At 34.6% G+C, this 24,657-nt stretch overlaps 7 protein-coding genes and 1 pseudogene across 9 annotated transcripts; all 8 read right to left on the reverse strand.

Moving 5' to 3' along the window:
- Positions 1 to 384: 384 nt before the first annotated feature.
- LOC112798086 (probable aldo-keto reductase 2) lies at positions 385 to 4,327 on the reverse strand. The gene is made up of 5 exons (XM_025841259.2): positions 3,220 to 4,327; positions 2,719 to 2,922; positions 1,375 to 1,547; positions 1,147 to 1,249; positions 385 to 852 (listed from the first exon to the last, which is right to left on the reverse strand). The coding sequence occupies exons 1-5, from the start codon at positions 3,430 to 3,432 to the stop codon at positions 514 to 516; spliced, it is 1,032 nt and encodes a 343-aa protein (XP_025697044.1). The 5' UTR covers positions 3,433 to 4,327; the 3' UTR covers positions 385 to 513.
- A 525-nt stretch (positions 4,328 to 4,852) lies between these two features.
- Positions 4,853 to 5,674, reverse strand: LOC140178792 (probable aldo-keto reductase 3). The gene is made up of 2 exons (XM_072216054.1): positions 5,651 to 5,674; positions 4,853 to 5,191 (listed from the first exon to the last, which is right to left on the reverse strand). Exons 1-2 carry the CDS (start codon positions 5,672 to 5,674, stop codon positions 4,853 to 4,855), a joined length of 363 nt encoding a protein of 120 aa, XP_072072155.1.
- Positions 5,675 to 6,387: 713 nt separating this feature from the next.
- Positions 6,388 to 9,043, reverse strand: LOC112798083 (probable aldo-keto reductase 2). 2 transcript variants are annotated; one of them, XM_025841254.3, is made up of 5 exons: positions 8,605 to 9,043; positions 8,098 to 8,301; positions 7,483 to 7,655; positions 7,255 to 7,357; positions 6,388 to 6,965 (listed from the first exon to the last, which is right to left on the reverse strand). In XM_025841254.3, exons 1-5 carry the CDS (start codon positions 8,815 to 8,817, stop codon positions 6,624 to 6,626), a joined length of 1,035 nt encoding a protein of 344 aa, XP_025697039.1. In that variant the 5' UTR covers positions 8,818 to 9,043; the 3' UTR covers positions 6,388 to 6,623. The 2 variants fall into 2 exon arrangements, with proteins under 2 accessions (XP_025697039.1, XP_025697040.1); XM_025841255.3 differs by lacking the exon at positions 8,098 to 8,301 and having other exon boundaries at positions 8,605 to 8,961.
- Positions 9,044 to 9,862: 819 nt separating this feature from the next.
- Positions 9,863 to 12,230, reverse strand: LOC112798090 (probable aldo-keto reductase 2; annotated as a pseudogene).
- A 1,168-nt stretch (positions 12,231 to 13,398) lies between these two features.
- On the reverse strand, positions 13,399 to 13,749 carry LOC112795461 (probable aldo-keto reductase 3). Its single transcript, XM_025837390.3, has one exon. The coding sequence runs from the start codon at positions 13,747 to 13,749 to the stop codon at positions 13,399 to 13,401; it is 351 nt and encodes a 116-aa protein (XP_025693175.1).
- A 1,287-nt stretch (positions 13,750 to 15,036) lies between these two features.
- Positions 15,037 to 17,718, reverse strand: LOC112798084 (probable aldo-keto reductase 2). 2 transcript variants are annotated; one of them, XM_025841256.3, is made up of 5 exons: positions 17,239 to 17,718; positions 16,731 to 16,934; positions 16,119 to 16,291; positions 15,891 to 15,993; positions 15,037 to 15,597 (listed from the first exon to the last, which is right to left on the reverse strand). In XM_025841256.3, exons 1-5 carry the CDS (start codon positions 17,449 to 17,451, stop codon positions 15,256 to 15,258), a joined length of 1,035 nt encoding a protein of 344 aa, XP_025697041.1. In that variant the 5' UTR covers positions 17,452 to 17,718; the 3' UTR covers positions 15,037 to 15,255. The 2 variants fall into 2 exon arrangements, with proteins under 2 accessions (XP_025697041.1, XP_025697042.1); XM_025841257.3 differs by lacking the exon at positions 16,731 to 16,934 and having other exon boundaries at positions 17,239 to 17,600.
- Positions 17,719 to 18,631: 913 nt separating this feature from the next.
- LOC112798091 (probable aldo-keto reductase 2) lies at positions 18,632 to 20,786 on the reverse strand. Its single transcript, XM_025841263.3, has 5 exons — positions 20,539 to 20,786; positions 20,012 to 20,215; positions 19,542 to 19,714; positions 19,265 to 19,367; positions 18,632 to 19,003 (listed from the first exon to the last, which is right to left on the reverse strand). The coding sequence occupies exons 1-5, from the start codon at positions 20,731 to 20,733 to the stop codon at positions 18,665 to 18,667; spliced, it is 1,014 nt and encodes a 337-aa protein (XP_025697048.1). The 5' UTR covers positions 20,734 to 20,786; the 3' UTR covers positions 18,632 to 18,664.
- Positions 20,787 to 21,318: 532 nt separating this feature from the next.
- LOC112795462 (protein FAR-RED IMPAIRED RESPONSE 1-like) lies at positions 21,319 to 22,504 on the reverse strand. The gene is made up of 3 exons (XM_025837391.1): positions 22,152 to 22,504; positions 21,663 to 22,066; positions 21,319 to 21,500 (listed from the first exon to the last, which is right to left on the reverse strand). Exons 1-3 carry the CDS (start codon positions 22,502 to 22,504, stop codon positions 21,319 to 21,321), a joined length of 939 nt encoding a protein of 312 aa, XP_025693176.1.
- Between the last annotated feature and the right edge of the window lie 2,153 nt (positions 22,505 to 24,657).

Raw genomic sequence — 24,657 nt, forward strand, 5'->3', positions numbered from 1 at the left:
TGAATGTTAATTGTCAAATGACTACAGCTGTGAAACCTCAAATGGCTGAGTATAGTTATTCTAAACAAGAAAGTAAATATAGTTTTTATAAAAAAAATTGTCCCACTCCCAGCAGCCAGTATAGAATATAGCAATTAGAAAAAGAACCCCACAAACCCACCCCATTTAACTAATCAAACGGTGTACCTAACTTTTATTTTCTTTATAAAAATGTTAATAGGACCTTTCACCTCATATATTTACATTGAAAAACTTACTTGTTAGTACATTCATTCACTTATGACCATAATTTTTAACATAAGAAAAAAATACAAATCACTGAATCATTTAGATATGAAACTTTGCTTTCACCTTGGTCAAAGATTAATAGTAGAAGGCATGGCATTGTTGATGTGCTTAAGTCTTTTGTTTATTAAGACAGAGAAACACACACACATACATGAAGTTATCTGGAACAGAGTTCAAACTTCAGATCACTTAATTAATTGAAAGAACAACTCAACAGCAAGAAAATTAAACAACTTTCCAAGAAGAGAGTGGTGGAGTATCAGAGTTCCTCCAGGTAATTAGATCGCCGGCGTATCTACCACCCTTGACAACATCTGCGGCAGCAAAGGACTCGAGTTCTGCCATTTCTTGTGGTGCAAGTTTCACAGATAAAGCACCAATGTTGTTGTTAAGGTTCTCAAGTTTGGTGGTTCCGGGAATGGGGCAGACATCATTGCCTTGGTGGTGAAGCCATGCCAATGCAAGCTGAGATGGTGTGCATCCTTTCTTTGCGGCCATTTCATTGACCCTCTCAAATATAGTCTTGTTTGACTCCAGGTTTTCAGGTTGAAATTTAGGCAGAGCCTGCAAATGCACAAGGATTTTTTTTTTTTTTTTTTTTAATGTATGTATCATTGATGAACATTTGAAAAACATAATATAGTAAGATGCAAGTGTTATGAAATGAATATATATTATCATATATCTTTTTAGGTCACCGATCAACAAAATCCTAATAATATTAGTAGGTAACTTATCTACTAAAGTTTGACTTGTTAAGATTTGTGAAAGAATATGTAACTGAGTACAAAACATGATTATGAAAATGACAAGTGATCAGAGCATGAATTTCTATAATCGCACACATATGACACAAACCTTCCTGAAGTCGTCCTGTGATAAATTATCAAGCAACTTTGATCCGGATGAAAAGAATCCGCAGCCAAGAGGACTGTATGCAACAATTCCAATGCCAAGTTCCCTGAAAAGGACAATAGTTGGAAGCCAAAAACTCAGACATGGTATCATGATGTTTTATGAGAAGTCCTAGAAAGAGATTTGCTTGTTAACAAGAACATTAATACTTGTGAATGATTAGATTCAAACCTGCAAGTTGGAATCACTTCTTCTTCAACATCTCTTGACCAAAGAGACCATTCTAACTGCACAGCTGATATGGGATGAACAGCATGTGCTCTTCTGATTGTTGAAGCTGAAGCCTCGGATAGACCAATGTATTTTATTTTTCCCTCCTCAACAAGCTTCTTAAGCTCACCAGTCTTAACTTGAAATTGAAGAAGTGAAAAAAATTGAAGTCATCACACATAAGGTAGTCTATTTTTATTACTTCATGCTCTTAACAATTACCATAAAAGTAGATGAAGTGGATAGATTTCGACAAAAATGGGGATTTTTCTGTTAAATCTTTCCTTAATATTATTTATAAGGACAGGAATAGAGAGACGGATTCCAACATGTATAATTTTGCTAAAAAGTTGTGGGTTGGCTTTGTTCCTCCTAGAGTGGAGCTCCTCACTTAGTTTATAGTTCTAGGAAGACTAAATACAAAGGATAGGCTGTGCAATTTGAAGATGCTTCGGAGTGAGGATGTGAAGTGCGTGCTTTGTGGTTCTAGACCTGAGTCTGTCCACCACATTTTCTTTGCATGTGACTGGTCTTGGAATTTATGGGTTGTGATCCTTCAAAGGTGGGGTCTATCTTGGGTGTGGCCGAATTTAGCAAAAGATTGCTTTGACTGCTGGGTGGATTTAAGGCTTGGTAATATACAAAAGTGTGAATGGATTATTTGCTTCTTTGCAACGGTGTGGACTATATGGAAGGAGCGCAACTGCAGAATTTTTTGCAAGAAGGAAAGATCCTTTGAGGCATGTGTAAGCGACATTCAATTCCTGGTCAACCAATGGTGTAATTATAGGCACAGTAATTATGGTTGAAACTGCTTATTTGTGATTTTTAGTGGTGTAGGTTTGTTTCTCAGGGACTCGTTGTTCGTGTTGTTTTTTTGTTCTGTTGGCGGTCCTAGGCTTCTTAGTGCCTTCGAGGTTTTTGACATTCGTGTAATAGTCTAGATCTTTAGCTTATGTCTTTGTTGTTTTATGTTTGGTTCTTGTTTTGTTTAGTTTAAGTTTCGTTTTTTCTTGTTGTCTGTAGCTTGCTCTCACTTCCCTCTTTGGGATTTAAGTGAGTTCTAAAACTATCAAAAAAAAAAAAAAAACAATTAACATACTAAATGTCAGTTCCATAAAACGGATTGCATTTCCTTAACAATATGATATTCAATCTTGTTAAGTGATGAATAATTCAAACATAAGTGTTCACTGAACTAGTTAAATGTGAAATTCAAGGTTATTAATTTCTCGAGTTAACTCGTAAACTCTTATGGTTCAAGTTGACCTAAAGACTTATTTTATGATAGAGAAAGATTCAAACCGTTATTTCGATTGGAACACGTGTATCGATTCGATGTTGGTAATAGAGATCTATGCAATCAATGTCAAGTCTCTTCAAGCTTCCTTCACAGGCAGCTCTCACATATGATGGATCACCACGGTTCTCATATTTTCCATCATCAGAAATGCGGATACCAAACTTGGTTGCCAATTCAACCTTCTCTCTCACCCCTCCACTCAAAGCCTGTCTCAAAGTTCCAAACATTTCATCATAATATCATATGCACAAGCCAAAACAAAATTGTGACATAAAATTCAAACTTGAGAACTTGCTTAAGAAGAATCCATGATCTATAACAGAGAAGAAAGCAACATAAAATCTTGAATCACTCGTTATTTTTTTCACTTGGATAAGATCAACTGAACTGTTTATGTCAACTTATCTGTCTCCAATTAAGTCCAAGGATCAGAACAACAACAAAAAAGTAAAAAATCAGACGAAAAGTCAAAAGGGTAGGTGAATCAAAGCTCAAGTAGGAACCTTTCCAATCAGAATTTCATTGGTGTGAGGACCATAGACATCAGAGGTATCAAGGAATGTGACACCACTTTGAACAGCATGGTGAATGAGAGCAACCATGTCAGGTTCTGGCTTTGGAGGTCCATAGTAAGCAGACATTCCCATGCAACCAAGTCCTTGCTGAGATACCTCCAAACCTTGTGATCCCAGTTTCATTCTTCCAACTTTAGCCATTGCTGTGTTGTGGTGATGATGTGCTTGCTAGTTGCAACTATGATCAGTGTTCGAAGAGTGATGCAGAAGTTTTATTTGGCTTCTTTGAATGAATGTTCTGAGCTATTTGCCTACTCTTATAAGTAGTTGAAAACTCCATCATGATTGCAAGGCAAAGATTATTAATTAATATCATATTATTAATCATTCACTTCATTAGAAATCATTATGACTAATGAGGATAAATTTATGACTATCTCCATGTTGAAATAGTAGTTACAACACTTAGGTAAAATATATTATTTTTATCAAAGATTATGTACCAGTATATATATATATTTAAGGTTCCGATTGTTGGATACGTTTGTTCTTGATTGGTATATTTCAATACTTTTATTTTTCAGTAGGCACAAAATAAAATAAATTATCTGTAAGAGAATATGCCCTAGGTCTTAATTATGTTGGTTTTCATCTCTGATATGTCTTTATCTTCTTAAATGCAATGAAGTTAAATGGATTTGGTATTTGATAATCTCACTAAAGTTGAGGTTTTGGTGGGCTCAATAAACTAGATCAGCATAATATAGTGCAATTTAGGTAATGCCAAAAGCACAGTGCTCCTCTTCCTTTTGAATGCTTTTCTAAACAAAAACAATACTAAACTAAAAATAAAATAAGGGGAGTGGAGGAAGTCATAATTCCTATCACAATATCTGGTTCTGGTTTTGGAGGTCCATAGCCAGAAGACATTCCATGCAACCAAGTCCTTGCTGAGACACCTCCAAGCCCTATGAACCCAGCTTCATTCTTCCAACTTTAGCCATTGTTGTAATGTGAAGATGATGGTAGCACTATGATATCAGTGGAAGAAGCTGAATGAAGCTTTGTGAATGTTAATTGTCAAATGACTACAGGTGTGAAACCTCAAATGGCTGAGTATAGTTATTCTAAACAAGAAAGTAAATATAATTTTAATAAAAAAAATTGTCCCACTCCCAGCAGCCATTAAAGAATACAGCAATTAGAAAAAGAACCCCACAAACCCACCCCCATTTAACTAATCAAATGGTGGACCTCACTTTTATTTTCTTTTAAAAAATGTTAATAGGACCTTCCACCTCATATATTTACATTGAAAAACTATTGGATCTTGAAGAAATAAATAAAACAAAATGAGTACTTACTTGTTAGTTACATTCATTCACTTATGACCATAATTTTTAACATAAAAAAGAAATACAAATCACTGAATCATTTAGATATGAAACTTTGCTTTCACCTTGGTCAAAGATTAATAGTAGAAGGCATGCCATTGTTGATGTGCTTAAGTCTTTTGTTTATTTAGACAGAGAAACACACACACATACATGAAGTTATCTGGAACAGAGTCCAAACTTCAGATTACTTAATTAATTGAAAGAACAAATCAACAGCAAGAAAATTAAACAGCTTTCCAAGAAGAGAGTGGTGGACTATCAGAGTTCTTCCAGGTAATTAGATCGCCGGTGTATCTATCACATTTGACAGCGTCCACAACAGAAAAGGACTCGAGTTCTGCCATTTCTTGTGGTGCAAGTTTCACAGATAAAGCACCAACGTTTTGGTTAAAATTGTCAACTTTGGTGGTTCCAGGAATGAGGCAGTCACCATTTCCTTGGTGGTGAACCCATGCCAATGCAAGCTGAGATGGAGTGCATCCCTTCTTCGTCGCCATTTCATTTACCCTCTCGAATATAGTCTTGTTCTTCTCCAGATTCTCAGGTTGGAATCTAGGCAGATTCTGTAAGTGAACACATAAGATTAACCAAACTACTTTACTTGTTTAACTATGTTGAGTTAATTAGCAATCATCATTATTATGTGTTATAATGCTAAGTATATAAATAAAGGAGATCAATACAGAAATTAATAGTGACTTCATGATTAAAGTTTGAACCAACAAAAAATTGTAAAAAATGCCAAGCTACACTTAATTATACAAATGCACAAGTAATTAGCACTAATTTGTGTTAACACAAACCTGTCTGAAGTCACCCTCAGACAAATTCTCAAAGGATCTTCATGTTTCTTTGTGGCAAAAGAGAATGAGAAGGATGAAGAGGCCTTATTTGTTCTCCTTTGCAGGCGCCCCAACGCCTAATGCACCGGATTCCATCAGAAACGAGCTGATCAGACAATGCCAGTCTTCTAGCAGTTGCAAACTCCTAGGATGCTACAGGGGTAAAAACAACAAAAATACTTGTGAAGATCCGGTCAGCGTCATGAGTGTTTTTCAAAGATCAATTTGCTTGGAGCCGTCTGGCGATTCCTACACGAGGAGATCAACTTTCGACGCAATCTTAGCCGGCTGCATACCGGTTTTTTTCCATCCAAAGTCAGCTTATGAACAATATAGTTGGCATTTACCAAAAGACTATTTGAGCTACTCTGTGTTCATACCTGAAGGTGATGTTAGAGAGAACAAATGAGAAGGGAAGGTTGAGGATGCATTTGATATAGCTGTTAAGGGTATTATAATATTATTAGAAGAGTAGAAGAAATGAGAAGGGAGATTTCATCATCAACAAACAATGGTTATTATTCTAATGAATGAAGATGGTTCATAAGGTCTCAAATTTGCTCATGGGTTTTTCTCACCCTTTTGGAGATGATCTTGCATGCATGGATGATGTTGTTAGTTAGAAATCTTCATTACAAATCAGTTGAAAGGTCTAATTATTTGGATTTCATTTTTGTGTTTGATCTTCGTCAGAGTCAGAAAAATCTTTGACATATTGAGTTAAGTCTTAGTACTATGAATACCAAATATTACTACATATTGCTTCAATTAGAATAAAAAAATGAAATTCTTACATGATACAAATAGTTATCTTTTTAATGTTTTTCATGACACAAAAAAATTTATGGTTGGCCAGTTGAGTGATTTATAAACATTTTTATTAATTGTTTTAAAAATTCTATGATGAAACCGAGATGTAAACTATGTTTTGTAGAATACATATGAAGTTATCTGCAATAGAATCCAAAAACCACTTCGAAGTTAAGAATACAAAATCAGCAGCCAGAAATTTGAAAGATTCACTGATGTAACCAAATTTATTTCAAAAGGGAACACCTAAATGCACTTCATACTGATCTATTTATTGAAAGTAATAAAGTATCAACACTCCAGAGGGTGAAATGGTAAATTAAACATTAAGTGATGAACTTGATTAAACAGCTTTCCAAGAAGAAAGTAGTGGAGTATCAGAGTTCTTCCATGTAGGTATAAGATTATCTGGATATCTACCACCCTTGACCACATCTGCGGCAGCAAAGGACTCGAGTTCTGTCATTTCTTGTGGTGTAAGTTTCACAGACAAGGCTCCAATGTTGTCGTTAAGGTTCTCAATTTTGGTGGTTCCGGGTATGGGGCAGACATCATTGCCTTGGTGGTGAAGCCATGCCAATGCAAGCTGAGATGGTGTGCATCCTTTCTTTGCGGCCATTTCATTGACCCTCTCAAATATAGTCTTGTTTGACTCCAGGTTTTCAGGTTGAAATCTAGGCAGAGCCTGCAAACACACAAGTTTTTTTTTTATGAACATTTGAAAAACATAATATAGTAAGATGCAAGTGTTATGAAATGAATATATATTATCATATATCTTTTTAGGTCACTGATCAACAAAATCCTAATAATATTAGTAGGTAACTTATCTACTAAAGTTTGACTTGTTAAGATTTGTGAAGGACACCAAGTTTTTAAATAGGTGAAAATATGTAACTGAGTACAAAACATGATTATGGAAATGCACAAGTGATCAGAGCATGAATTTCTGTAATCGCACACGTGACACAAACCTTCCTGAAGTCGTCCTGTGATAAATTATCAAGCAACTTTGATCCGGATGAAAAGAATCCGCGGCCAAGAGGACTATATGCAACAATTCCAATGCCAAGTTCCCTGAAAAGGACAATAGTTGGAAGCCAAAAATTCAGACATTGTATCATGATGTTTTATGAGAAGTCCTAGAAAGAGATTTGCTTGTTAACAAGAACATTAATACTTGTGAAGGATTAGATTCACACCTGCAAGTTGGAATCACTTCTTCCTCAACATCTCTTGTCCAAAGAGACCATTCAATTTGCACAGCTGTTATGGGATGAACAGCATGTGCTCTTCTGATTGTTGAAGCCGATGCCTCACTTAGACCGATGTACTTTATTTTTCCCTCCTCAACAAGCTTCTTAAGCTCCCCCATCTTGATTAAATTTTACAAGGGAAAAATTTGAAGTCATCATACACAACCCTTAATATATGTAATTATCTCATATCCTAGCTCTAGGATTGTAACAGATGTCAATTCCAAAACATGTCGCATACTCACATTTCCTTAACTATATGATATAAAAGCTTGGAAATAGACTAAAGCATTATAGGATACAAAGACATATATTCTAAATGCAGATTGGGGTTATTGTATAGCACAATACAGGGCTAAGTAAGTTCTTTGTTGATGCAAACATTGTGATTCAAACCTACCAAATTACATAATATACTACCAAATTGTAAGTTAACCTATGTATATCTGGAATAATAGTAGACAATTTACAAGGTTCAACTTCCCTGAATAAATAATTTCAAGTTGGTGATAACAGAGCTATCATAAGGCAAAGAAAGAAGAACAAAGAAAGGGGTAAAACCGTGACTTCAATTGGCACGCGAGTATCAACTCTATGCTGGATATAGAGATCAATGCAATTAATGTCAAGTCTCTTCAAGCTTCTTTCACAGGAAGCTCTCACATATTCTGGATCTCCATGGATCTCAAACTTCCCATCCTCAATAAAATTGATTGAAAACTTGGTTGCCAATTCAACCTTCTCTCTCAGCCCTCCCTTCAAAGCCTGCCCCAAAATTGAAATTAACTACAACAAAAGTACATGATATCTTCACATAGAAAAAGTAGATATCCCAAGAACATTTTTTATTTTTGTTTTGGTTACTCAGCATATCCACCATCAAACACAATGACTAATCCTCAAAAGACATGATACAAAATTTTCTGTCTTATTTTATCTCAGGAGATAGCAACTAACTACTATATGCAAATAGCATTAGTCTAATTAAAACTAAGGAACTTCTCAGAAGAACATAAGGAATCAAAAGAAAATCCAAAAGGGTATCTGAATCAAAGTTCAAGAAGGAACCTTTCCAATTAGAATTTCATTGGTGTGAGGGCCATAAACATCAGCAGTGTCAAGGAAAGTGACCCCACTTTGAACAGCATGCTGAATGAGAGCAACCATGTCAGGCTCTGGTTTTGGAGGTCCATAGACAGCAGACATTCCCATGCAACCAAGTCCTTGCTGAGACACCTCCAAGCCCTGTGATCCCAGCTTCATTCTTCCAACTTTAGCCATTGTTGTGATGTGAAGATGGTAGTAACACTATGATATCAGTGATCAGAATATATAGAAGAAGCTGAATGAAGAAGCTTTGTGAACGTCTCTCACTTCTCAACTAAAAAGCAGCTCACACTTCATAATTCGTATATTATACATCTATAATAACAAAGGTGATGAATTTTAAAGGAAATATATATTTTTGTCAAATATTTCTCCACAAAGCATAAAGCTTATCAAAACCATTTACAGGATTAGTATTTTGTAAAAAGAAGAAAGTGTGTAATTTTCTTTTTCAAAAAGAAAAAATGACTTAATTCACTTTTATTGGTTCACATAATATTTCTTATTCATTTCTTTTCTTTTATTATAAATTTTTTATTTTTTTATTCTAATGCACACATGACACTTGTTTTTATATTCTTGATCATATAAAACACATCTTTCTGTCCTATTGATAACATTCACTTTCGAAAGGAATCACTTTAAAGATGCTGTTTTTTTTTAAAGAAAAAATTATATACTGCTATAAAGAGTGTGCAAATGTTTTTTTTTCTTAGACCAAAGACTTGGCATATGGACATGGTATCAGTCATGATCACACACCTTTCTAATATTTTACTGGTCTAAGGTTCTGCATATGATGATAGTGTATTTTGTTTTTTGTTGTTTTAAAGTAAATATTTAATTTTGTTCTTAAAATTGTACTGTTGAATTAATTTGATCTTTAAAATTTTTGGGAAAAAAAAAGTGAGTTACATTAGTTTTGGTAAATACAAGGAGGAAGAATGAATAGAGTAAATTATCATTTTTTGTATATTTTCATATTTTGTCAAATTTCAATCATTTTTAGAAGGTCAAAATATTATTTTATTTTTATTTCAAGGGTTATTCTGTAAAATTTTTTTTGAATCTTTTGGTAATAAAATAGTATTTTACCCGTAAAAGTAATATTATTGACTAAAAAAAAATTGTTAGTCACCTAAATTTTCTCATTTTTTATTTTCAAAAAAAAAAAAAAAAAGTTCACTGAATCATTCAGATATGAAACTTTGCTTCCACCTTAGTCAAAGATTAATAGTATAAGCCTTTTGTTTATTTAGACATAGAAACACACACATCAAGTTATCTGCAACAGAGTTCAAACTTCAAACCACTTAATTAATTAAAAGAACAAATCAACAGCAAGAAAATTAAATATCTTTCCAAGAAGAGAGTGGTGGAGTATCAGAGTTCTTCCATGTTCTCAGATCTCCGGCGTATCTATCACCCTTGACAGTGTCCGCGGCAGCAAAGGACTCGAGTTCTGCCATTTCTTGTGGTGCAAGTTTCACAGATAAAGCAGCAATGTTTTGGTTAAAATTGTCAACTTTGGTGGTTCCAATGCAAGCTGAGATGGAGTGCATCCCTTCTTCGCAGCCATTTCATTAACCCCCTCGAATATAGTCTTGTTCTTCTTCAGATTCTCAGGTTGGAATCTAGGCAGATTCTGTAACAGAACACATAAGATTAACCAAGCTACTTTACTTGTTTAACTTTGTTGATCAAGAAAACTGTATTCTGTTTAATGTGTTCAGTTAGCAATCATCATTATTATATGATATAATGCTAAGTATATAACTAAAGCAAGATCAATACAGAAAATACAGAAAATAATAGTGAGTTCATGATTAAAGTTTGAACTAATGAAAATTTGTAAAAAATGCCAAGGTAGCTCAAGTAATTAGCACTAACTTGTGTTAACACAAACCTGTCTTAAGTCACCATCAGATAAATTCTCAAGTAACTTTGTTCCTGATGAAAGGAATCCTCTCCCCAGAGGATTATATGCAACAATTCCAATACCAAGTTCCCTGAGAAGTATAAAATTTAGAAGCCATGAAACTAAATTGTGGATCATATATTTATATTGATGATATAGGCTAAGATAATCCAATCATATAGATCATAGTAACTTCTATACAATCTATGCCGTTGGATCATCTTAGTGTTTCAAACATCTAGTTATTCATTCTCTTTAAACTGCACCTGCAAGTTGGAACCACTTCTTCTTCAACATCTCTTGACCAAAGAGACCATTCTAACTGCACAGCTGATATGGGATGAACAGCATGTGCTCTTCTGATTGTTGAAGCTGAAACCTCGGGTAGACCAATGTATTTTATTTTTCCCTCCTCAACAAGCTTCTTAAGCTCACCAATCTTAACTTGAAATTGAAGAAGTGAAAAAGTTGAAGTCATCACACATAAAGTAGTCTATTTTTATTACTTCATGCTCTTAACAATTAACATACTAAATGTCAGTTCCATAAAACAGATTGCATTTCCTTAACACTATGATATTCAATCTTGTTAAGTGATGAATAATTCAAACATTAGTGTTCACTGAACTAGTTAAATGTGAAATTCAAGGTTATTAATTTCTCGAGTTAACTCGTAAACTCTTATGGTTCAAGTTGACCTAAAGACTTATTGTATCACAGAGAAAGATTCAAACCGTTATTTCGATTGGAACACGTGTATCGATTCGATGTTGGTAATAGAGATCTATGCAATCAATGTCAAGTCTCTTCAAGCTTCCCTCACAGGCAGCTCTCACATATGATGGATCACCACAGTTCTCAAATTTTCCATCATCAGAAATGCGGATACCAAACTTGGTTGCCAATTCAACCTTCTCTCTCACCCCTCCACTCAAAGCCTGTCTCAAAGTTCCAAACATTTCATCATAATATCATATGCACAAGCCAAAACAAAATTGTGACATAAAATTCAAACTTGAGAACTTGCTTAAGAAGAATCCATGATCTATAACAGAGAAGAAAGCAACATAAAATCTTGAATCACTCGTTATTTTTTTCACTTGGATAAGATCAACTGAACTGTTTATGTCAACTTATCTGTCTCCAATTAAGTCCAAGGATCAGAACAACTAAAAAAAATAAAAAATCAGAAGAAAAGTCAAAAGGGTAGGTGAATCAAAGCTCAAGTAGGAACCTTTCCAATCAGAATTTCATTGGTGTGAGGACCATAGACATCAGAGGTATCAAGGAATGTGACACCACTTTGAACAGCATGGTGAATGAGAGCAACCATGTCAGGTTCTGGCTTTGGAGGTCCATAGTAAGCAGACATTCCCATGCAACCAAGTCCTTGCTGAGATACCTCCAAACCTTGTGATCCCAGTTTCATTCTTCCAACTTTAGCCATTGCTGTGTTGTGGTGATGATGTGCTTGCAAGTTGCAACTATGATCAGTGTTCGAAGAGTGATGCAGAAGTTTTATTTGGCTTCTTTGAATGAATGTTCTGAGCTATGTGCCTACTCTTATAAGTAGTTGAAAACTCCATCATGATTGCAAGGCAAAGATTATTAATTAATATCATGTTTTTAATCATTCATTTCATTAGAAATCATTATGACTAATGAGGATAAATTTATGACTATCTCCATGTTGTAATAGTAGTTACAACACTTAGGTAAAATATATTATTTTTATCCAAGATTATGTACCACTATATATATTTAAGGTTCCCATTGTTGGATTACGTTTGTTCTTGATTGGTATATTTCAATACTTTTATTTTTCAGTAGGCACAAAATAAAATAAATTATCTGTAAGAGAATATGCCCTAGGTCTTAATTATGTTGGTTTTCATCCCGGATATGTCTTTATCTTCTTAAATGCAATGAAGTTAAATGGATTTGGTATTTGATTATCTCACTAAAGTTGAGTTTTTGGTGGGGTTCAGTAAACTAGATCAGCATAATTTAATGCAATTTAGTTAATGCCAAAAGCACAGTGCTCTTCTTCCTTTTGAATGCTTTTCTAAACAAAAACAATACTAAACTAAAAATAAAACAAGGGGAGTGGAGGAAGTCATAATTCCTATCACAATATCTGGTTCTGGTTTTGGAGGTCCATGCTTGCTGAGACACCTCCAAGCCCTGTGAACCCAGCTTCATTCTTCCAACTTTAGCCATTGTTGTAATGTGAAGATGATGATAGCACTATGATATCAGTGGATGAAGCTGAATGAAGCTTTGTGAATGTTAATTGTCAAATGACTACAGCTGTGAAACGTCAAATGGCTGAGTATAGTTATTCTAAACAAGAAAGTAAGTATAATTAAAAAAAAAAAAATTGTCCCACTACCAGGAGACATTATAGAATATAGCAATTAGAAAAAGAATCCCACAAACCCACCCCCATTTAACTAATCAAATGGTGGACCTCACCTTTATTTTCTTTATAAAAATGTTAATAGGACCTTTCACCTCATATATTTACAGTGAAAAACTATTGGATCTTGAAGAAATAAAATAGAACAAAATGAATACTTACTTGTTAGTTACATTCATTCACTTATGACCATAATTTTTAACATAAAAAAAAATACAAATCACTGAATCATTTAGATATGAAACTTTGCTTTCACCTTGGTCAAAGATTAATAGTAGAAGGCATGCCATTGTTGATGTGCTTAAGTCTTTTGTTTATTTAGACAGAGAAACACACACACATACATGAAGTTATCTGGAACAGAGTTCAAACTTCAGATTACTTAATTAATTGAAAGAACAAATCAAGAGCAAGAAAATTAAACAGCTTTCCAAGAAGAGAGTGGTGGACTATCAGAGTTCTTCCAGGTAATTAGATCGCCGGTGTATCTATCACCCTTGACAGCGTCTGCAGCAAAGGACTCGAGTTCTGCCATTTCTTGTGGTGCAAGTTTCACAGATAAAGCACCAATGTTTTGGTTAAAATTGTCAACTTTGGTGGTTCCAGGAATGGGGCAGACACCATTTCCTTGGTGGTGAACCCATGCCAATGCAAGCTGAGATGGAGTGCATCCCTTCTTCGTCGTCATTTCATTAACCCTCTCGAATATAGTCTTGTTCTTCTCCAGATTCTCAGGTTGGAATCTACCAGATTCTGTAAGTGAACACATAAGATTAACCAAACTACTTGACTTGTTTAACTATGTTGAGTTAATTAGCAATCATCATTATTATGTGATATAATGCTAAGTATATAAATAAAGGAAGATCAATACAGAAATTAATAGTGACTTCATGATTAAAGTTTGAACCAACGAAAAATTGTAAAAAATGCCAAGCTACACTTAATTATACAAATGCACAAGTAATTAGCAGTAATTTGTGTTAACACAAACCTGTCTGAAGTCACCCTCAGACAAATTCTCAAAAGATCTTCATGTTTCTTTGTGGCAAAAGAGAATGAGAAGGATGAAGAGGCCTTATTTGTTCTCCTTTGCAGGCGCCCCAAGGCCTAATGCACCGGATTCCTTTAGAAACGAGCTGATCAGACAAGGCCAATCTTTAGAAGTTGCAAACTCCTTGGATGCTACAGGGGGAAAAACAACAAAAATATTTCTGAAGATCCGGTCAGCATCATGAGTGTTTTTCAAAGATCAATTTGCTTGGAGCCGTCCGACGATTCCTACACGAGGAGATCAACTTTCGACGCAATCTTTGCCGGCTGCATACCGGTTTTTTTCCATCCAAAGTCAGCTTATGAACAATATAGATGGCATTTACCAAAAGACTATTTGAGCTACTCTGTGTTCATACCTGAAGGTGATGTTAGAGAGAACAAATCAATTATCAATGACACATTGGCTAGGGTTTCTAGGACTAGAATTTCTAAGATGAGAGAAGTTATTATTCCAAGAGTTACATAAAATGAACCAAGGTCTAGATTAGGGAAAGTTGAGGATGCATTTGATATAGCAGTTAAGGGTATTATAATATTATTAGAAGAGTAGAAGAAATGAGAAGGGAGATTTCATCATCAACAAACAATGGTTATTATTCTAATGAATGAAGATGGTTCATATGGTCTCGAATTTGCTCATGGGTTTTTCTCACACTTTTGGAGATGATCATGCATGCATGGATGATGTTGTTAGTTAGAAATCTTCATTACAAATCAGTTGAAAGGTCTAATTATTTGCATTTCATTTTTGTGTTTGATATTCGTCAGAGTCAGAAAAATCTTTGACATATTGAATTAAGTCTTAGTATTATGAATACCAAATATTACTATATATTGCTTCAATTAGAATAGAAAAATGAAATTCTTACATGATACAAATAGTTATCTTTTTAATGTTTTTCATGACACAAAAAAATTTATGGTTGGCCAGTTGAGTGATTTATAAACATTTTTATTAATTGTTTTAAAAATTCATGATGAAACCGAGATGTAAACTATGTTTTGTAGAATACATATGAAGTTATCTGCAATAGAATCCAAAAACCACTTCGAAGTTAAGAATACAAAATCAGCAGCCAGAAATTTGAAAGATTCACTGATGTAACCAAATTCATTTCAAAAGGGAACACCTAAATTCCCTTCATACTGATCTATTTATTGAAAGTATCAACACTCCAGAGGGTGAAATAGTAAATTAAACATTAAGTGATGAACTTGATTAAACAACTTTCCAAGAAGAAAGTGGTGGAGTATCAGAGTTCTTCCATGTAGGTATAAGATCATCTGGATATCTACCACCCTTGACAACATCTGCGGCAGCAAAGGACTCGAGTTCTGTCATTTCTTGTGGTGTAAGTTTCACAGACAAGGCTCCAATGTTGTCGTTAAGGTTCTCAATTTTGGTGGTTCCGGGTATGGGGCAGACATCATTGCCTTGGTGGTGAAGCCATGCCAATGCAAGCTGAGATGGTGTGCATCCTTTCTTTGCGGCCATTTCATTGACCCTCTCAAATATAGTCTTGTTTGACTCCAGGTTTTCAGGTTGAAATCTAGGCAGAGCCTGCAAACACACAAGTTTTTTTTTTTTATGAACATTTGAAAAACATAATATAGTAAGATGCAAGTGTTATGAAATGAATATATATTATCATATATCTTTTTAGGTCACTGATCAACAAAATCCTAATAATATTAGTAGGTAACTTATATACTAAAGTTTGACTTGTTAAGATTTCTGAAGGACACCAAGTTTTTAAATAGGTGAAAATATGTAACTGAGTACAAAACATGATTATGGAAATGCACAAGTGATCAGAGCATGAATTTCTGTAATCGCACACGTGTGACACAAACCTTCCTGAAGTCGTCCTGTGATAAATTATCAAGCAACTTTGATCCGGATGAAAAGAATCCGCGGCCAAGAGGACTATATGCAACAATTCCAATGCCAAGTTCCCTGAAAAGGACAATAGTTGGAAGCCAAAAATTCAGACATTGTATCATGATGTTTTATGAGAAGTCCTAGAAAGAGATTTTCTTGTTAACAAGAACATTAATACTTATGAATGATTAGATTCAAACCTGCAACTTGGAATCACTTCTTCCTCAACATCTCTTGTCCAAAGAGACCATTCAATTTGCACAGCTGTTATGGGATGAACAGCATGTGCTCTTCTGATTGTTGAAGCCGATGCCTCACTTAGACCGATGTACTTTATTTTTCCCTCCTCAACAAGCTTCTTAAGCTCCCCCATCTTGATTAAAATTTACAAGGGAAAAATTTGAAGTCATCATACACAACCCTTAATATATGTAATTATCTCATTTCCTAGCTCTAGGATTGTAACAGATGTCAATTCCAAAACATGTCGCATACTCGCATTTCCTTAACTATATGATATAAAAGCTTGGAAATAGACTAAAGCATTATAGGATACAAAGACATATATTCTAAATGCAGATTGGGGTTATTGTATAGCACAATACAAGGCTAAGTAAGTTTTTTGTTGATGCAAACATGGTGATTTAAACCTACCAAATTACATAAACTACCTAATTGTAAGTTAACCTATGTATATCTGGAATAATAGTAGACAATTTACAAGGTTTAACTTCCCTGAATAAATAATTTCAAGTTGGTGATAACAGAGCTATCATAAGACAAAAAAAGAAGAACAAAGAAAGGGGTAAAACCGTGACTTCAATTGGCACGCGAGTATCAACTCTATGCTGGAAATAGAGATCAATGCAATTAATGTCAAGTCTCTTCAAGCTTCTTTCACAGGAAGCTCTCACATATTCTGGATCTCCATGGATCTCAAACTTTCCATCCTCAATAAAATTGATTGAAAACTTGGTTGCCAATTCAACCTTCTCTCTCAGCCCTCCCTTCAAAGCCTGCCCCAAAATTGAAATTAACTACAACAAAAGCGCATGATATCTTCACATAGAAAAAGTAGATATCCCAAGAACATTTTTTATTTTTGTTTTGGTTACTCAGCATATCCACCATCAAACACAATGACTAATCCTCAAAAGACATGATACAAAATTTTCTGTCTTATTTTATCTCATGAGATAGCAAGTAACTACTATATGCAATTAACATTAGTCTAATTAAAACTAAGGGAACTTCTCAGAAGAACATAAGGAATCAAAAGAAAATCCAAAAGGGTATCTGAATCAAAGTTCAAGAAGGAACCTTTCCAATTAGAATTTCATTGGTGTGAGGGCCATAAACATCAGCAGTGTCAAGGAAAGTGACCCCACTTTGAACAGCATGCTGAATGAGAGCAACCATGTCAGGCTCTGGTTTTGGAGGTCCATAGACAGCAGACATTCCCATGCAACCAAGTCCTTGCTGAGACACTTCCAAGCCCTGTGATCCCAGCTTCATTCTTCCAACTTTAGCCATTGTTGTGATGTGAAGATGGTAGTAACCCTATGATATCAGTGATCAGAATATATAGAAGAAGCTGAATGAAGAAGCTTTGTGAATGTCTCTCACTTCTCAACTAAAAAGCAGCTCACACTTCCTAATTCGTATATTATACATCTATAATAACAAAGGTGATGAATTTTAAAGGACATATATACTTTTGTCAAATATTTCTCCACAAAGCATAAAGCTTATCAAAACCATTTACAGGACTAGTATTTTGTAAAAAGGAGAAAGTGTGTAATTTTCTTTTTCAAAAAGAAAAAATGACTTAATTCACTTTTATTGGTTCACATAATATTTCTTATTCATTTCTTTTCTTTTATTATAAATTTTTTATTTTTTTATTCTAATGCACACATGACACTTGTTTTTATATTCTTGATCATATAAAACACATCTTTCTGTCCTATTGATAGCATTCACTTTCGAAAGGAATCACTTTAAAGATGCTGTTTTTTTTTTTAAAGAAAAAATTATATACTGCTATAAAGAGTGTGCAAATGTTTTTCTTAGACCAAAGACTTGGCATATGGACATGGTATCAGTCATGATCACACACCTTTCTAATATTTTACTGGTCTAAGGTTCTGCATATGATGATAGTGTATTTTGTTTTTTGTTTTTTGTTGTTTTAAAGTAAATATTTAATTTTGTTCTTAAAATTGTATTGTTGAATTAATTTGATCTTTAAAATTTTTTTTAAAAAAGTGAGTTACATTAGTTTTGGTAAATACAAGGAGGAAGAATGAAAATAGAGTAAATGATCATTTTTGGTATATTTTGCCAAATTTCAATCATTTTTAGAAGGTCAAAATATTATTTTATTTTTCTTTCAAGGGTTATTCTGTAAAAATTTTTTTGAATCTTTTGATAATAAAATAGTAGTTTACCCGTAAAAATAATACTATTGACTAAAAAAAATTGTTAGTCACATAAATTTTCTCATTTTTTATTTTCAAAAAAAAAAAAAAGGTTCACTGAATCATTCAGATATGAAACTTTGCTTCCTTAGTCAAAGATTAATAGTAGAAGGAATGCCATTGCACTTTTGATGTGCTTAACAACTTAAGCCTTTTGTTTTTTTAGACATAGAATTATAGAAACACAAACACATCAAATTATCTGCATCAGAGTTCAAACTTCAAACCACTTAATTAATTAAAAGAACAAATCAACAGCAAGAAAATTAAACATCTTTCCAAGAAGAGAGTGGTGGAGTATCAGAGTTCTTCCATGTACTCAGATCTCCGGCGTATCTATCACCCTTGACAGTGTCCGCGGCAGCAAAGGACTCGAGTTCTGCCATTTCTTGTGGTGCAAGTTTCACAGATAAAGCAGCAATGTGTTGGTTAAAATTGTCAACTTTGGTGGTTCCAGGAATGGGGCAGACATCATTTCCTTGGTGGTGAACCCATGCCAATGCAAGCTGAGATGGAGTGCATCCCTTCTTCGCCGCCATTTCATTAACCCTCTCGAATATAGTCTTGTTCTTCTCCAGATTCTCAGGTTGGAATCTAGGCAGATTCTGTAACAGAACACATAAGATTAACCAAGCTACTTTACTTGTTTAACTTTGTTGATCAAGAAAACTGTATTCTGTTTAATGTGTTCAGTTAGCAATCATCATTATTATATGATATAATGCTAAGTATATAACTAAAGCAAGATCAATACAGAAAATACAGAAAATAATAGTGAGTTCATGATTAAAGTTTGAACTGATGAAAATTTGTAAAAAATGCCAAGGTAGCTCAAGTAATTAGCACTAACTTGTGTTAACACAAACCTGTCTTAAGTCACCCTCAGATAAATTCTCAAGTAACTTTGTTCCTGATGAAAGGAATCCTCTCCCCAGAGGATTATATGCAACAATTCCAATACCAAGTTCCCTGAGAAGTATAAAATTTAGAAGCCATGAAACTATATTGTGGATCATATATTTATATTGATGATATAGGCTAAGATAATCCAATCATATAGATCCTAGTAACTTCTATACAATCTATGCCGTTGGATCATCTTAGTGTTTCAAACATCGAGTTATTCGTTGTCTTAAACTGCACCTGCAAGTTGGAATCACTTCTTCTTCAGCATCTCTTGACCAAAGAGACCATTCTAACTGCACAGCTGATATGGGATGAACAGCATGTGCTCTTCTGATTGTTGAAGCTGAAACCTCGGATAGACCAATGTATTTTATTTTTCCCTCCTCAACAAGCTTCTTAAGCTCACCAATCTTAACTTGAAATTGAAGAAGTGAAAAAGTTGAAGTCATCACACATAAAGTAGTCTATTTTTATTACTTCATGCTCTTAACAATTAACATACTAAATGTCAGTTCCATATAACAGATTGCATTTCCTTAACAACATGATATATTCAATCTTGTTAAGTGATGAATAATTCAAACTTTAGTGTTCACTGAACTAGTTAAATGTGAAATTCAAGGTTATTAATTTCTCGAGTTAACTCGTAAACTCTTATGGTTCAAGTTGACCTAAAGACTTATTTTATCACAGAGAAAGATTCAAACCGTTATTTCGATTGGAACACGTGTATCGATTCGATGTTGGTAATAGAGATCTATGCAATCAATGTCAAGTCTCTTCAAGCTTCCCTCACAGGCAGCTCTCACATATGATGGATCACCACGGTTCTCAAATTTTCCATCATCAGAAATGCGGATACCAAACTTGGTTGCCAATTCAACCTTCTCTCTCACCCCTCCATTCAAAGCCTGTCCCAAATTTCCAAACATTTCATCATAATATCATATGCACAAGCCAAAACAAAATTGTGACATAAATAAGAAATGGCATTATTCATTTATAAAATTCAAACTTGAGAACTTGCTTAAGAAGAATCCATGATCTATAACAGAGAGAAAAGCAACACAAAATCTTGAATCACTCATTATTTTTTTCACTTGGATAAGATCAACTGAACTGTTTATGTCAACTTATCTGTCTCCAATTAAGTCCAAGGATCAGAACAACCAAAAAAAAAAAAAAATCAAAAGAAAAATCGAAAGGGTAGGTGAATCAAAGCTCAAGTAAGAACCTTTCCAATCAGAATTTCGTTGGTGTGAGGACCATAGACATCAGTGGTATCAAGGAATGTGACACCACTTTGAACAGCATGGTGAATGAGAGCAACCATGTCAGGTTCTGGCTTTGGAGGATCATAATAAGCAGACATTCCCATGCATCCAAGTCCTTGCTGAGATACCTCCAAACCTTGTGATCCCAGTTTCATTCTTCCAACTTTAGTCAGCTTGGTCCTTGCATCGTCCAGAGCAGCATGCAATATGGCTGCTTCCTCGTCACAATTCACGAATTCCTGAGCGACGTTAAAGAAGTGTGTACATAACCCTTTGTATAAGTTACGATTCTCATCCGAACGACTCACGTCGTGACTACTCTTAATGTAGGTGTGCTTGCGCTTTATATTCTTGCTCCAACGAGGGAGAACATAGCAGATAGGTACTCTGTTTACTTTATAAAAGAAAAACACAACAAGACAGTGACAACACAGTATGCCTGAATTCTCAAACATGTTGCACTCACATCGAACTTTCTGAGTCGAACGGTCAAAATAAACGTCGTATGTAATATAGCGAATCTTTTCGTTAGCTAATTTTTCTTCTTCCACCTTCACACAATCCGAGTCACCTTCTTGTGTAACAGCACGGATGGTGCAATCATATCTTTTACGGAACTCCATTTGGATATCCCTAAACATGTTGCTAGTGTATTCCTGTTGAAATTGTCTCTCAATGGTAGAGCTAGATGTACACAGGATAACTCCTCTAGAGTCTGCAGCATCATTTTCCAGTTCTTTCTACTCTTTGTTCCTAAGTACATTGTCGTACTCATAGATGAACTGAATCAAGCTAGTCTTGCTATATAAGAATTTTCCGTAGAATGCGTGCATACTCTCACTCTTTTGCATACTTTTCATAGCAGCCCAAAATTCACCCTTAAAAAAGATTGGAACCCACATCTGTCGGTTGTTGTAAAGTTCTACACAAAACAAATCATTCATAGAGCCAGTTAGACTCAACCAGAAGACCACAATTACATAACCAACAAAAACCGCGAAAAGAATACATTTTCAGAAAACAATACAAGCACATGACAAACATAAGCAATAACGAAGCATGATATAATTTTAAAGTAACGAACCTGATAGCCATGTGTTGTGATCTAGGTTGCACTCATTTATGAATTCAGTCCAATCATCTTTGAATGACTCAACCGAATGAGAATTCCATACAATGTCACTCAATTTAGCATTCAACTCTTTGAACTGAGCATAACCTCTGAGCTTTTGCGATATCTTTTTCAATATGTGCCAGATGCACCATCGGTGGCGTGTATGGGGTAGGACCTTCCTAATTGTACTAAACATGGCCTTGCATTGGTCGCGAGTGATGATTCCCTGTGGCACAATTCCCATGCATTTCACCCATTGCATGAACACCCACTCAAAATTATGAATGTTCTCGTTTCCTAGTAGAGCACAACCAAGAAGAGTGTACTTTCCATGGTGATTGACACCGACAAAAGATACGAACGATAATCCATGCCTACACGAACAACAACCACATGTAAGAACATTTGACTATTACAAAACAAAAAAGTTTTTAACAATTCCACGTAAATACATATTACTTGTTTGTACTATATGTGGTATCAAACAACACCACGTCTCCATAATATTTATACGATGCCCTGCACCTTGCATCTACCCAAAGTACACTCCTAAACTTGTAATCATCGTCAATATTTATTGCATAAAAGAAGTTTGGATTGATCTCTTTCATTCGTATAAAGTAATTTAACATCTCTTTAACATCCGCATTGACACCAATAGACCGGAGTTTGGATGTAATATAATTCCTCACTTCCTTTTCTAAGAAACTCAGGTTCGACGATCCACCAATCTCATTAGCCAGTGTTAAATATGTCTTATTGGGTTGTATGTCAACCTCATCGTTATCTTCAATCACGCATTTAGTATGCATGGTCAACTCTCTATACTCATGGTAGTGCACCGTCTTTTTAGGAGAACATGGATGCGAATGCTTCAATTCTACCTTCAACAACACCTAATCTTTCTTCTCTCTATCAAACTTCACATATATCTTTGCTCTACATCCCATGGCTGCAATCGTTTTCTTCCGTGTTGCTTCTTTCGCACGAGACTCGCGAAAACCCTCCCGATTACAATGAATAGATTGGTTAATTGGTTTCTTGAATTCCTTTATCGTCCTGTCAAATGTTGTGGTCCTAATTTTACTTATGAAACCGACTTTTTTTGCATAGGTCGCATAAAATTCTTGTGCCAGCCAACTCTTGGTATTTCTTCTTTGCAAAGGCCACTGTGATCCGGTAACTGTATATCAATTCACAACAAATATCACTTAATGACACAAATGATTAATAGTGAATTCTAAAATCTCGTTATTGTTAAATCAACAATAAATTACAATTTGAACTTCATGACTCAGTTTCGTCTCATCACTTTCTAGCTCAGTAACGCCCATAACTTCCATGATCTGCAATCGAACACAAACAAATAAAGCCAAACAAAAGAACCAAACCAAATATCGTACCAAAAAGTAAATATAAAAAAAATAAACAACCAATCAATGACCAAAAAAATTCAGATAAACATGCAATAAGAGACATTCAATTATATTAAATCATCCAACAAAAAATAACCATCTCAAATTTTTTATTTTTAAAACTCCAATATATTAACATAAAATCAACATTTTTGTTTATATTACATGTATAATGATTTAAAAAAAAATGTTATTATTACTTTTCATCTTTCATCGGAATTGTTATGAATGCAACTCCAAAAAAGTAATAGGTATAACAACAAATACACATAAAATATAATAGAATAAACCATTTACATTAAGAACAAACATCTCATTTGTATGAAAAATAAACATTTTCATGCAAATAAAATCTTCGCTGCATACCTTGTCATCACGTTGACCTTCCACAAGGCATAAATTCACAATGTTGCCATTTGAATGGGTAGAATGGTCATGTAGGAGGATGGGGCATTAGAACTTCCTTCATCCATTGATGACTCCGTCAACAGTCCCAATAGCACGCCTTCAACCCCAAACACGGTAATGAGCTTGGGATAGCAGCAGTGGCGACCACCTTGGTGACCACGAGACAACAGTTGCGGCGGCGGTCCTAGTGTCGTGAATCGGACGGAAGGAGCACAGGATCGTGAAGGAAACACACCGGCTACGGCTGCGTCTGCACGGGTGCAGTAGGGGACAGCGGCGTTCTCGGAAGGAAAGGCACCTCGTCACAAAGCTGTCTCCGCGCGAAGACAGCGAATTGTGGATGTGAACCAGAGAGGGGCTGTGTAGGCTACGCGACGGCCATTAGAATGAATTTATGGTGGGATTGGGAGTAACCGTAGTAGTATGAATGTGTTTAGATATTAATCCTAATTTTCAAATTTTAAAATCTGATAATAATTAATTAATTAAGAATTTGAATTTTAAAATGGACTTTGCTAGGTTTGTGAATAATATGAATAATGGGCTTTAAAATTGGTCCAATAAAGTAAAAATGCACTACATTCTTAAATTATCCACCTAAATCTTAATATTAGGATAATCATCTGTATACCTAGTGAATTGAACATCCGATATATTAATTATTTACATTGTTTAGAATTTTCATTGTCTACCTATACATTTTTCTTTTAAAATTAGTTTTACCTTCCTTTTTTAATCTGTTGTTCGCGTTGTTTACTATATGCAGTTTTACCTTCCTTTTTTAATCTGTTGTTCGCGTTGTTTACTGTATGCGTATGCGTTGTTTCCCTATACTTCCTCATATCCTATTATTAATCATTCATTTCATTAGAAAACATTACGACCGATGAGGATTAGTTTATGACTATCTCCATGTTGAGTAGTAGTTACAACACTTGGATAAAATATATTATTTTTATCCAAGATTATGTGCCACTGTATATATTTAAGGTTCCCATTGTCGGGTTACATTTGTTCTTGATTCGAATATTTCAAGACTTTTTTTTTTCAGTAGGTACAAAATAAAATAAATTATCTGTAAGAGAATATGCCCTAGGTCAAATCATTTGTAAGGACAAATCAATAAGAAGAAACTTGAAAAT

The sequence above is a fragment of the Arachis hypogaea genome, chromosome 14 (genome assembly GCF_003086295.3).
Source record: "Arachis hypogaea cultivar Tifrunner chromosome 14, arahy.Tifrunner.gnm2.J5K5, whole genome shotgun sequence".
Classification (NCBI taxonomy): Eukaryota; Viridiplantae; Streptophyta; class Magnoliopsida; order Fabales; family Fabaceae; genus Arachis; species Arachis hypogaea.